General features: G+C 41.4%; 1 protein-coding gene across 2 annotated transcripts in view; it reads right to left on the bottom strand.

Moving 5' to 3' along the window:
* TMEM154 (transmembrane protein 154) overlaps positions 1 to 13,516 on the bottom strand; it is a 54,523-nt gene that overhangs the window by 23,876 nt on the left and 17,131 nt on the right. For both annotated transcript variants that reach the window (XM_011973225.1, XM_011973226.1), the window contains exons 2-3: positions 2,868 to 3,128; positions 2,739 to 2,777 (exon numbers count right to left, since the gene is read on the bottom strand). In XM_011973225.1, the coding sequence (XP_011828615.1) occupies positions 2,739 to 2,777; positions 2,868 to 3,128 (300 nt within the window). The remainder of the gene's footprint in view (positions 1 to 2,738; positions 2,778 to 2,867; positions 3,129 to 13,516) is intronic.

Genomic DNA, 13,516 nt, shown 5'->3' with positions numbered 1-13,516 from the left:
CAAGAAATATGCATGTTCAGGTCCACACCACTGCGATAAAGTGAGTATTGCAATAAAGCAAGTCACATTAATTTTTTAGTTTCCAAATGCATAAAAAGTTATGTTTTTCCTACAGTGTAGTCTACTAAGTGTGCAACAACATTGTATCTACAGAGAGAATGTATATACCTTAATTTAAAATACTTTATTGCTAAAAAATGCTAATGATGGTCTGAGCCTTCCGCGAGTTATAATGATTTTTCTGGTGGATGGTCCTGCCTTGATGTTGATGGCTACTGACTGCTCAGGGTGGCAGCTGCTGATGGTTGGAAAGGCTGTGGCAATGCCTTAAAGTAAGATCACAGTGAAATGTGTCACATTGATTGACTCTCTTCCACAAAGATTTCTCTGTAGCATATGATGATGTTTGATAGCATTTTACCTGCAATAGAATTGCGGTAAATGCAGTAAAACGATTGGAGACGATTCTCACAAAACCTGCTGCTGCTCTACCAACTATGTTTATGTAATATTCTAAATCCTCTGTTGTCATTTCAACAATGTTCATGGCATCTTCACCAGGAGTAGATTCCATCTCAAAAACAACAACAACAAAAAAAACCCATTTTATTTGTTAATTCAGAAGAAGCAATTTCTCAGCCACTTAATGTTTTATCATGAGATGGCAGTAATTCCATGGCATCTTCAGGCTTCACTTCTTATCCTAGTTTTCTTGTCATTTCTACCACATCTGCAGTGACCCCTCCACTCAAGTCTTGAACCCTTCAAAGTCATCCATGGGTCTTGGAATCAACTTCTTCCAAAATCCTATTGATGCTGATATTTTGACCTCCTCCTATGAATCGGAAATGTTCTTAATGGCATCTAGAATGGTGAATTCTTCCCAGAAGATTCCTTCCCAAATTTATCAGAGGACTCACCACCTATGGCAGCTATGGCCTTACAAAATGTATGTCTTAAACAATAAGACTTGAAATTCAAAATGACTCCTTAATCCATGGGCTGCAGAATGGATGTTGTATCAGCAGGCATGAAAACATTAGTCTCCTTGTACATCTCCATCAGGGCTCTTGGGTGACCAGGTGCATTGTCAATGAGCAGTAATAGTTTTAGTGGAATCTTGTATTTTGAGCAATAGATCTTAATGGTGGGCTTAAAATATTCAGTAAACCATGCAATAAACAAATGTGCTAACATCCAGGCTTGGTTGTTCCACTTGCAGAGCACAGGCAGAGCAGATTTAGCATAATTCTTAAGAGCTGTCATATTTTCAGAATGGTAAATAAGAATCGGATTTAACTTAAAGTCACCAACTACAGTAGCTTCTAACAAGGGAACCAGCATATCTTTTGAAGCTTTGAAGTCAGGCAGTGACTTCTCCTCTCTAGCTATTAAAGTCTTAGATGGCATTTTTTTTTTAAGTAGAGACAGGGTTTCACCATGTTGGCCAGGCGGGTCTCAAACTCCTGACCTCAAATGATCTGCCTCAGCCTCCCACAGTGCTGAGATTACAGGCATGAGCCACCATGCCCAGTCAGATGGTATCTTCTTCCAATAGAGGACTGTTTCATCTACATTGAAAATCTATGGTTGAGCGTAGCCACCTTCATCAATGATTTGAACTAGGTCTTCTGGATAACTTGCTGCAGCTCCTACATCAGTCCTTGCTGCTTCATCTTGCACTGTTATGTTATAGAAATGGCTTTTTCCCTTAAACCTCATGAACCACCCTCTGCCAGCTTCCAATTCTTCTTCTGCAGCTTCCTCACCTCTCTCAGCCTTTGTAGAATTAAAGAGAATTAAGGCCTTGCTCTGAATTAGGCTTAGGCTTAAGAGAATGCAGTGACTGGTTTGATCTACTCAGACCACTGAAACTTTCTCTGTATCAACAATAATACTGCTTTGCTTTTCTATCATTGTATGTTCACTGAGTAGCGCTTTTAATTTCCTTCAAGAACTTGTTCTTTGCATTTACAACTTGGCTAAATGCTTGGCACAAGAGGCCTGGTTTTCAGCCTATCTCAGCTTTCAACCTGCCTTCCTCACAAGGCGTAATCATTTCTAGCTTTTCACTTTAAATGAGAGATATGTGACTCTTCCTTTCATTTGAACACTTAGATGCCATTGTAGGGATATGAATTGGCCTAATTTCAATATTGTTCTGTATCAGGAAATAGAGAGGCCTGAAGACAGGGAGAGAGATGGGGAATGGCCTGTCCGTGAAGTAGTCAGAATACACACAATGTTTATCCATTAAGTTCACTGTCTTCCGTGAGCATGGTTTCAGGCACCCCAAAACAATCACAACAGTAGTATCAAAGATCACTGATCACGGATCACCATAACAGGCACAGCAATATTGAGAACATTTGAAATATTGTGAGAATAATCAAAATGTAATGCAGAGACACAAAGTAAACATGTGCTGTTGAAAAAATGATACCAATAGACTGGTTCGATGCAATGGTTGCCACTTCAATTTGTTTAAAAAAAAAAAAAAGCAATACCTGTAAAGTGCAATAAAGCAAAGTGCAACTAAACAAGGCATGCCTGTATTTTAAAATTCCATTAAACTTTTTTTAAAGAAAGGAATATGCATATATTCACTTCTGGAAAATTTCATTGAAACGTATTATTTATTACTATCGTAAGTAGTCCTTGTTGCTTAATTTTAACACGTCTCTACTCCTTCTCCAATCCCACCCCCAGCTGCAGGCAGGTTTTAGGATAATACTCACATGTCTGTAAAGCACTCTGAGATCCTTGGCTAGAAGGTTCTGTATCAAAGCAAAGAATATTTTGTTTTATTGATTTTTCACTAACACATGAAGCAATTTTCTGGAAATGGGAAAACACCAAATATTTACCTTGTTTAGTTCTTTTTCTTTTATAGTATGTTGCAAGGAATACCACAGATAAAAGTAAGAGGACCAATAAAATCAAAGGGATCAATACCATCAGTATAAACTGTAACTGATTTTCATCCGGAGCAATGTCGGTAGAATTTATATTTGCAGTTAATGTTTCTGTGGCGGTCACTGCAGCAAATATGCTTGGAGGAGTCACTTCATTTGGTCTTTCAGATTCCTCAGTTGTATCTCCTGAGTGTTCTAATTCCTCAAAATTACCTGTGGGAACAGATACAAAATTGAGATTGCCATGGAGACAAAGTTAGTATGTTATACAGTCAATGATTTTAAAATTATTCCTAGATACATTCTGTGATAAACTTGACCCATTATACCCGGGCTCCAAGCTAAGTGTGACACAGAGCATTGATTTAACATAAATGAAGCTCAAGCTGGGAGTGTATTGAACATGGAATCAGAGCTCAGAGAAAAACCTTCCGCAAAGGTAGGCAGTTTTGCATTGACCAGACATTTCAGATGTGCTTAAGCAAAGGGCATTAGGAAGCTGCCCCATGTTAAGGGTGATGTTCCAAGCCAAGTTATGTGATATTACAGGACGTCTCCTGTAGGGTATGATAATATTTTAATAAAATGTCTGAATAAATTTAAGTTCACATTTACTAAAAGTTAAGTACATGCCATACAGCACTTTTAGATGTAAACAAATGCACTCTGTGTCCTAATTTTTTTTTTTTTTTGAGGCAGAGTCTTGCTCCATTGCCCCGGCTGGAGTGCAGTGGCATGATCTCAGCTCACTGCAACTTTCACCTCTTGGGTTCAAGCGATTCTCGTGTCTCAACCTCCAGAGTAGCTGGGATTACAGGCACGTGCCACCATACCCAGCTAATTTTTGTATTTTTAGTAGAGACAGGGTTTCACCATGTTGGCCAGGCTGGTCTCAAATTCCATGCCTCAAGTGATCCACCTGCCGCAGTCTACCAAAGTGCTAGAATTGCAGGTGTGTCTTTACCAAAAATACAAAAATTAGCCAGGCATGGTGGCACATGCCTGTAATCCCAGCTACTTGGGAGGCTGAGGCAAGAGAATCGCTTGAACTCAGGAAGCAGAGGTTGCAGTCAGCCGAGATCGCGCCATTGCACTTCAGCCTAGGCAACAAGAGTAAAACTCCGTCTCAAAAAAAAAGAAAAAGAAAAGGAAAATAAAAACCATCAGGATGGGAAAGGACTACTGACTTGATGACTATCTGAAAAACTTTTCCTTACCTGTCTAAGCAGTAGTCATGGTAAGGTAAGCTGAAGGTCTTTTTCCTAATATCATGTAATGTTGCCTACCTTTCAGAAGGGGCCAACTGAAGAAGATACCTTGTAAGTTATCAAAAGAGATAATTTATAAGAAATTATAAGAATTTATAAGAAAGTTCTTCTAAGGTGAAAGGAACTATGCAAATAGAGAAGTCAGCTGCTTTAAACCACACTCTGTGGTATAGGTTAGGCAATTACTGCATAGAATGATCGAACTGGACAATGCAGAGCCAATTCAACAGTTCATCTATCTTCATAATCCCATAACAATGGAGTCCTCTGATTTTGGTTGAAACAAAAATGTTTGGTCACGCTATGAATTGAATGTTTGTATTCCCCTCTAGTTCATATATTGAAGCCCTAATCCGCAATGTGATGGATTAGGGCTAAGAGGTGAGGCCTTTGAGAGGTCATTAGGTTTAGGTGAGGTTATGAGAGTGGGGCCCCCATGATGGGATTATTGCTCCTACGAGAAAATAAGAAAACCAGAGTTCTCTCTCCTTGCCATGTGTGGATATGGAAAGAAGGTGGCGACTGCAGGCCAGGAAGAGAGTTCTCACCAAATACTGAATCTTCTAGCACCTTTGATCTTGAATTTCGCAGCCTCCAGAACTGCGAGAAATAAATGTCTGTTGTTTAAGTTTGTGGTATTTTGTTATGGCATCTGAGCTAAGACAATAAGAATCTAATTGTGTTGATTGTATGAATAAATACTTCAGTCTCCCACAGCAGGGAATTCATTTGATAATCCCTTTAGTAAATGCAACCCCAAACCATCAGAATCAATTACAAACTGCAGAGTAAACTCGCTGGCGTTTCTCACGTGTATATGCCAAAGGCAGGATTGAAAAAATAACTACCAAGTTTTGAAGAGAGGAGGGGCTTCAAGATGGCCGACTAGATGCATCTGGCACTCATCTCCTTCACAAAAAATAACAAAAGTAGTGAGTAGACAAGCTACATTTTGAATTGATCATTTAAGAGAGAACACTGGAATTCAACAGAGTAGTGACAGAAAACATTTAAAGCAAGGAAGGAGAGGGAAATAAGACATCCTTCTTGGCTGACAACGGTTGGGAGCCTGGAGAAGCTCCCCAGTGTGGGGAAAGGATAAGTGGTCCATATTTCCACTGCAGACTCCTGCAGCCTAGCCATGGGACAGCCCCTCAACTATCACAGGCCCTGAGACTAACATTGAGAGCTGCCTGTAGACTGTGCAATGGCATTTCTCCAGAGAGGGATCTTACGCAGAGTCTCACACACCCCTGAGCCCTAGTGGCTGCAGCACAGTGCCACAGTGAGGGCCCAGCCCCCATCAGACTGTATCCTGCCCTAGGGCCCAACAGCCCCTGCATCTCCATGTCTCTGGAGCCCCTGCCTGCAGCCACCACTGCTGCTGCTGCTGCTGCCAGGGTCAAGGTAGGAGCCACTGGCAGCACCCCTCCCCCGATCCCCGGCCAGCAGAGGGGCACTCACACATGTTTATGTGCCTCAAGGACAAACTCCACTGTTCGCAGCTAATTGCTGCTATAAACTGCTGCTGCTGGGGCCAAAGCATGAGCAAAGCATGCCCCTGCCCCAGCTGGCTGCCTATGGTTGCTCCCACCGAAAGCAATCCCATCCTCCGCGGTAGTGGACAGCAGTGTAGTCACTGCTGCCTTCACCTGAGCCTTCCATCAGCAGCCTGGGGATTGCTTCACTGCTGCCTTTTATAGCCAGATACTGCATGCACCACCAGAGTCAAAGAACACGTCTGCACAGGTCTGCTCTCTACCAGTGCAGTACTTGAGCGTGCCACTTGGGGCCTGGTGATTGCCCAGCCCAGTTCAGTCCATCACCACTGACACAACAGCATTCCTCCCAGAGGCCTGAGGTTGGGACTACCCATTCTGCTGCCACCATCATAGTTGGCATCCACCCTCATGTACCAGCTACAGGCCTGGGGACTGGCCTGCCCAGTCCATTGCAACCACTGCCAACACCAGCACAGGTATTTGGGACCCAGAGTGTTGTCCTGCCAACACCCACACCAATCTGCCTACCTGCCTGGTTAACTGCTACCATTTCTAGCACCCAAGCAAGACACCTGGAGGCCAAAGAACCAGCCTGCCTGGACACACTAACACCAGTGCCAGTGTATGCTGCCTTGGGACCCAGGGACAGATATGTCCAACCCACCTCTGTCACCACTGGGGCCCGAAGGTTGGTCCATCTGGTATCCTAGTCCCCAGCAAAACTTCACCACAACCTCCACTAACAACCATATCCTAAGCTGCTGGGGAAGCCACAGATACTACTGACACTGGTTCCAGCAGAATAAATCATATGGAGACTACACTAATGTACATACCCAGAATCAAAGCCAAAGCACTCTACCTAACGAACATCATAGAAACACCTTACTTTCATAGGGGAGAACTTTTTCCTCCCCTATGAAAGTAAATTCAGAGGCCGGGAGCAGTGGCTCATGCCTGTAATCTCAGCACTTTGGAAGGCTGAGGCAAGCAGATCACCTGAGGTCAAGAGTTCGAGACCAACCTGACCAACTAAAAATACAAAATTAGCCAGGCGTGGTGGTGCATGCCTGCAATCCCAGCTACTTGGGAGGCGGAGGCAGGAGAATCGCTTGAACCTGGGAGATGGAGGTTGCAGTGAACCAAGATCACGCCATTGCACTCCAGCCATGAGAGGATACAGAAAAACAATACCCAAATTAGAAAACAATTCAGGGTATGAATGAGAGAAGTTCACCAAAGAGATAGAGATAATAAAAAAGAACCAAACAGATTCTGGATCTGAAGAATTCATAAAATAAAATACACTTGAAAGCTTCAACAATAGACTAAATCAAGCAGAAGGAAGAATCTCAGAATTTGAAGACAGGTCTTTTGAAATAACCTAGTCAGATAAAAATAAAGAAAAAAGAATGCAAAAAGCCTATGTGACATATGGGATACCATAAAGCAAGAAGGCAAAGAGAAAATGAGTGTTAGAAAGCCTATTAAATGAAACAAGGCCAGATGCAGTGGCTCATGCCTCTAATCACAGCACTTTGGGAGGCCGAGGAGGGAAGACTGCTTGAGCTCATGAGTTCAAGGCCAGCCTGGGCAACATGGCAAAATCCCATCTCTACTAAAAATACAAAAATTAGCTGCGTGTCGTGGCATGCTCCTGTAATCCCAGCTACTCAGGAGGCTAAGGCAGGAGGATCGTCTGAGCCCTGGAGGCAGAGGTTGCAGTGAGCTGAAATTGTGCCACTGTACTTCAGCCTTAGCAACAGAGCCAGATCCTGCCTTAAAAAAAAAAGAAAAGAAAAAGAAGACCTATTTAATGAAACAATAATGAAACTCCCCAAGTCTAGCAAGAGATTTAGACATCCAGATACAGGAAGCCCAGAGTTCTCCAAATAGATACAATTCAACAAAGGACTTCTCCACAGCACATTACAGTCAAATTGTCAAACATCAAAGACAAAGAAAGAATCTAAAATTAGCAAGAGAAAAGCATGTAGTCACCTATAAAGGAACCCCTGTCAGACTAACAGTTAATTTCTCCACAGAAATCTTATAGGCCAGGAGAGAACGGGATGATACATTCAAAGGACTGAAAGAAAACAAAACAACAACAAAAACGTTGTCATCCAAGGATTCTATACCCAGCAAAGTTATCCTTCAAAAACAAAGGAAAAACAAAGTCTTTCCCAGACATACAAAAGCTGAGGGAATTCATTACCACTAGACTGGCCCTAAAAGAAATGCTTAAGGGAGTCCACTGAGAAGCAAAAGTACAATATCTATCATCATGAAAACACGTGAAAATACAAAACCCACTGGTAGAGCAAACACACACACATGGAAAAGACTAAAATGTTACCACTACAGAAAACCACCAAACCATAATAAAGACAAATAAGAGAGAAAGAAAGGAACAGTGGATAGACAAAACAATCATAAATCAATTAATAAAATGAGAGGAAGGAGCCCTGATATGTAAATAATAATCTTAACTGTCAATGAATTAAACTGTTCACTTGAAAGATACAGGCTGGCTGAATGGATTTAAAAAACACACAGACACAACACAACTACATGCTACCTACAAAAAACTCATCTCGCCTATAAAGATACACATAGACTGAAAGTAAAGGGATGGGAAAAGATATTCCATACAAACAGAAGTCAAAAGCAAGCATGAGTAGCTATACTTATGTCAAATAAAACAGACTTCAAGTCAAAAACAGAAGAAATAGACAAAAAGGTCATTATATAATAATAAAGTGATACATTCAGCAAGAGAATATAGCAATTCTAAACATATATGCACCTAACATTGGGAGCACCCAGATATATAAAGCAAATATTATTAGATCTAAAGGGATAGGTAGAGTCTAATACAAGAGTTGAGAAATAGAACACCCACTCTCAGCATTAAACAGATCATCTAGATAAAAAAAAACAGTAACAAAGGAACATTGGATTTAAATGGCACCTTACACCAAATGGACCTAAAAGAACATTTACAGAACATTTCATCAAACAGTGCCAGAATATACATTCTTCTCATCAACACATGGAACATTTTCCAGGATAAACAATGTTAGAACACAAAACAAGCTCAACACATTTTTAAAAATTGATATCATATCAAATATCTTCTCAGACCACAATGGAATAAAACTACAAGTCAATAACAAGAAGAACTTTAGAGACTGTACAAGTACATGGAAATTAAACAGGAAATTTTTAAAAAAGGCTTGAAACAAATAAAAATGGAAACACACCATACTAAAACCTATGGTATATAGCAAAAGCAGTGCTCAGAGGTAAGTTTATAGTAACTACCTACATCAAAGAAGTAGAAAGATTTTAAGTAGACAATCTAGTGATGCATCTCAAGGAACTAGAAAAGCAAGAGCAAATCAAATCCAAAATTAGTAGAAGGAAAGAAATAATAAAGATCAGAGAGAACTAAATGAAATAGACTAAAAACAAACAAACAAAAAATAAACAATACTATGATGAGCTATTATCTCATTGAATGGTTATTTTTGGGCACAGTGGCTTATACCTATAATCTCAGCATTTTTGGAGGTCAAGGCAGGAGGATCACCTGAGGTCAGGAGTTTGAGACCAGCCTGGACAGCTAAAAATACAAAATTTTTAGCTCTACTAAAAATATAAAAACTAGCTGGGCATGGCGGCACACGTCTGTAGTTCCAGCTACTTGGGAGGCTGAGGCAGGAGGATCACTTCAACCCAAGAGCTAGAGGTTGCAGTGAACTGAGATCACACCACTGCACTCCAGCCTGGGTGACAGAGCAAGATTCCATCTCAAAAGAAAAGAAAATAAAAGGTTATTGTTGAAAAGGCAGAAGCAGTAGATGCTGGCAAGAATGCAGAGATAAGGGAACTCTTACACACTGTTGGTGGGAATGTAAATTAGTACAGCCACTATGGAAAACAGTATGGCAATTTCTCAAAAAACTAACAATAGAACTACCACACAATCTGCAATCTCACTACGGGATATTTATCCAAAGGAAAATAAATTAATATATCAAAGGAATAATTGCACTCGCATGTTCATTGCAGCACTATTCACAATAGCCAAGATATGAAATCAACCGAAGTATCTATCAGCAGATGAATGGATAAAGAAAATGTGGTAGGCCGCGGTGGCTCAAGCCTGTAATCCCAGCACTTTGGGAGGCCGAGACGGGCGGATCACGAGGTCAGGAGATCGAGACCATCCTGGCTGACACGGTGAAACCCTGTCTCTAATAAAAAATACAAAAAACTAGCCGGGCGAGGTGGCGGGCGCCTGTAGTCCCAGCTACTCGGGAGGCTGAGGCAGGAGAATGGCGTGAACCCGGGAGGCGGAGCTTGCAGTGAGCTGAGATCCGGCCACTGCACTCCAGCCTGGGTGGCAGAGCGAGACTCCGTCTCAAAAAAAAAAAAAAAGAAAATGTGGTATATATACACAATGGAATACTATTCAGCCATAAAAAAGAATGAAATCATGTCTCACGCTGAAACATAGATAGAGCTGGAGGTCATTATTTTAAGTAAAATAAGACAGGCACAGAAAGATAAATACCTTATGTTCTTGCTCATATGTGGTAGCTTAAAAAGTTGATCTTATGAAGGTAGAGAGTAGAATTATAAATACCAGAGGCTGGGAAGGGTGTGTGGGTAAGAGCAGGGGAAGAAGAGAGGGTAGTGAATGGGTAGAAACATACAGTTAGATAGACAGTGTAAGTTACAATGCTCAATAGTAGAGTAGGATGACTGCAGTTAACAATAATATATTTTATATTTCAAAGTAGCTAGAAGATGGGACTTGAAATGTTCTCAGCACACAGAAATGATAAATACTCAAAGTGATGGCTACCCCAAATACACTGACTTGATCATTATAGATTCTATCCATGTAACAAAAAATACACATGTGCCCTATAAGTATGTAAAATATTATGTATCAGTAAAAATCTACCACTTATTGATCTCTGCTTTCTGAGTTAAGCGACTTTGTCCTACATTTACAGTAGTCCCCCATTATCCAAGGGCAACATGTTTCAAGGCCCCAGAAGATGCCTGAAATTATGGGTAGAACTGAACCCCACATACACTGTGTTTTTTTCTAAACACACCTATGATAAAGCTTAGTTTTGTAAATTAGGCCCAGTAAGCAATGAACAATAACTAGTAATAAAATAGAACAATTACTACAATATACTATAATAAAAGTATGTGCATGTGATCTCGCTCTCAAAATATCTTATTGTACTATACTATTTTTAGCCACGGTTGACCATGGGTAACTGAAATCATGAAAAACAAAACTGTGGATAAGGGGGGACTACTCTATATGTCTTTAAAATTGGGTGAGTCAATAATGTATTCACATATATGTTAAAGCCTTTGATATGTCATGTATCAACCTGGACTAGTAAACGACATTTGTCTTCCAGAAAACCTCCTCATTAAAATGATTCTGCTTGGAGAACTACTGCAGCCAGATCAAACAGCATCTTTCACTGGTGACCTCAGCCAGTGAAGACTGGTACATATGGGTAGGATGAGGTTGGGTGTGGGGTGGGGAATGGGGTTGGTGGTTGGTGCAGCTGGTGGTGATAATCCTTATACCTAGAGGTCAGTGAACCTTCCTTGAGTATCCAGACCCCGTCCCCCCTCACTTTACTTCTTTTGGTTACTTCTATGAATACTGTAGCTGCTGCTAATATTTCAGCACCTTTTTTTGAGAATTTACTAAGAACCAATCTCTGTGCTCTGCCTTGTACCCGGATTATCTCATTTTTGTCCTCACCATTTGTTCAGATAGACACTAGGGCAAAGAGGCTACACAACTTGCCCAAGATCACAGAGCTCACATGGAGGAGTGATGATTTGAAACCAGGGGGCCAATGGCAGAACCAGAGCTTATAACCCCACACTATGTTGTCCCTCCCTCAGGGAGGAATGCGATGCTTGCAAATCATAAAGTTTGGCGTAAAGTGGTGAATGAGAGGGAACCTCCTGCTCCCATTCCTCCGCCTATCCTAGGAGGTGGCTGTCTGGCACAAGGCAGGACAGAGGAAAGGGTTCCCAGAAACCTCGGCTTTACTGGGGCCCTTGCTAAGGTTCCTCAGCTCAGATGCGCTCCCAGCCAAGCTGCCCAGAAGGACAGGGTCTTTTCAGTGCCTCTCTGAGGAAGGTGAACGAAGTCCCCAGAAGAACGCTTTGCACTCTTAGTCACCATTTGACCCGTGGCCCCAGGAAGAGAGAAAATAGGAAAGGAAACAAGCTAACAAGAATAATGGGGACATCTAGACAATCGAGAATAAAAGAGAAATGGAGGGAAGCATACCAGATGGTCCTGGCCTGTGTACATTTACTTTTCAGCATGAGACAATGCTGTTCACAGGTGGCCCTTGGTGGTGGAAGGTGGAGTTAAAGAGGCTGAAAGTTCTCTCTGCAATGCCCCCCTCCCACATGCCCTCACGTATGTTTCCTGCATTAAGCATCATTTGCTCTCTCAGATTCTCTAGTGGCTATTTAAACAAATGAGAATCAAAGGATTGTTCTTGTTCTCTCTCCTCTCTGTCTCTCCTCTCTCTCTCTCTCTCTCTCTCTCTCTCTCTCTCTCTCCCCAACTCTAAGATAGCTTCAAAATAATAAATAACAGTAACTGGGATGTATTGAATGCTAGCTACTAGGATAAACATGTGCTATCTAATTCGATCTTCACAACTTTATTGTCCACATTTTACAGATGAAGAAACTGAATCTTGAATGTCTTGCCCTGGGGTGCAATCCTGTCATTTACATTGTTAATTTCTATTGGGTTTTGAAGGTGCATTTCCTCAAGCATAGGTGACAAATAACAGATGAGGGTCTGGACATAGCTCTGCCACTTCGTACTTACAGAATTTGGACAATTTACTTTTCCCTTAATGACTTAATGCTCTAATCTGTACAACTAAGGAGTGATCCCCAAGATCCCACGTATTTCCACATCTCTGTTGATTCCAAAGTGTCTACCTTGTTTTTAAGTAAAGTTTTTGAATAGGTAATCTGCACATGGTGCTTAGTTCAGAAAGGAAGCTTCACTACCACCGTTTCCCCAAGCTACTCAGTTTCCTTCCCCAGAAGTAACCACCGTTTCTGCTCCTTTGAGAGAAACTCTATGCATATACAAGTATAAGTGTTGTTTCCTGTTTTCTGTTTTTAACACAAATGGTAGCACAATTTATATACTTTCTGCCCCTCGCTTTTCTCACTTAAAATTTTACCTTGAAGATCATTCCACAACTGTATAGAGAGCTTTTTTTCCCCATTATTTGAATGTATTATAATCTATTCCTATTGATAGAGATTTAGGTTCTGTTGTGTTTCCAACAATACTGCAATAAACCTCTCTCTTCATCCTTCAGTTTGCACGCAGGCAAGCACGTTCTACAGTGTGTCTAAAAATGGGGAGAGCATCAGAGGGTGTTAGGTGCAGGGTAAAGGGGCACAGCATCAAACTACTCTTGGTGGTCTGACCTGAAAAATTCTCTAAGACAACCCTAGTACTCCAGTTTTCACATAATGAGAATTGGCAGAAACTAAGGGAAGAACCGAGTGTGCAGGGAGTCTGGGATGTCGAAGGGAGGAAAGTTGAAAACACGGGGGACCGGTTCCAAGAGCCTGTGCAGGGAGGAATCAGATGTCATCAGAAGGGGGACTGGCAAACAAAGATGAGCCATAGAATCAGATCAGCAGCCAGGAGCGGGTTGCCAAGGTGACAAGGGTAAGAGTTAGGTAGAAAATCAGAAGTGTACAATGACAAGGTGGAAATCAGAGG

Source organism: Mandrillus leucophaeus, unplaced genomic scaffold (assembly GCF_000951045.1).
Source record: "Mandrillus leucophaeus isolate KB7577 unplaced genomic scaffold, Mleu.le_1.0 Scaffold136, whole genome shotgun sequence".
NCBI lineage: Eukaryota > Metazoa > Chordata > Mammalia > Primates > Cercopithecidae > Mandrillus > Mandrillus leucophaeus.
The sequence above is the reverse complement of the archived record's forward strand: the minus strand, read 5'-3'. Positions and strand labels throughout refer to the sequence as shown.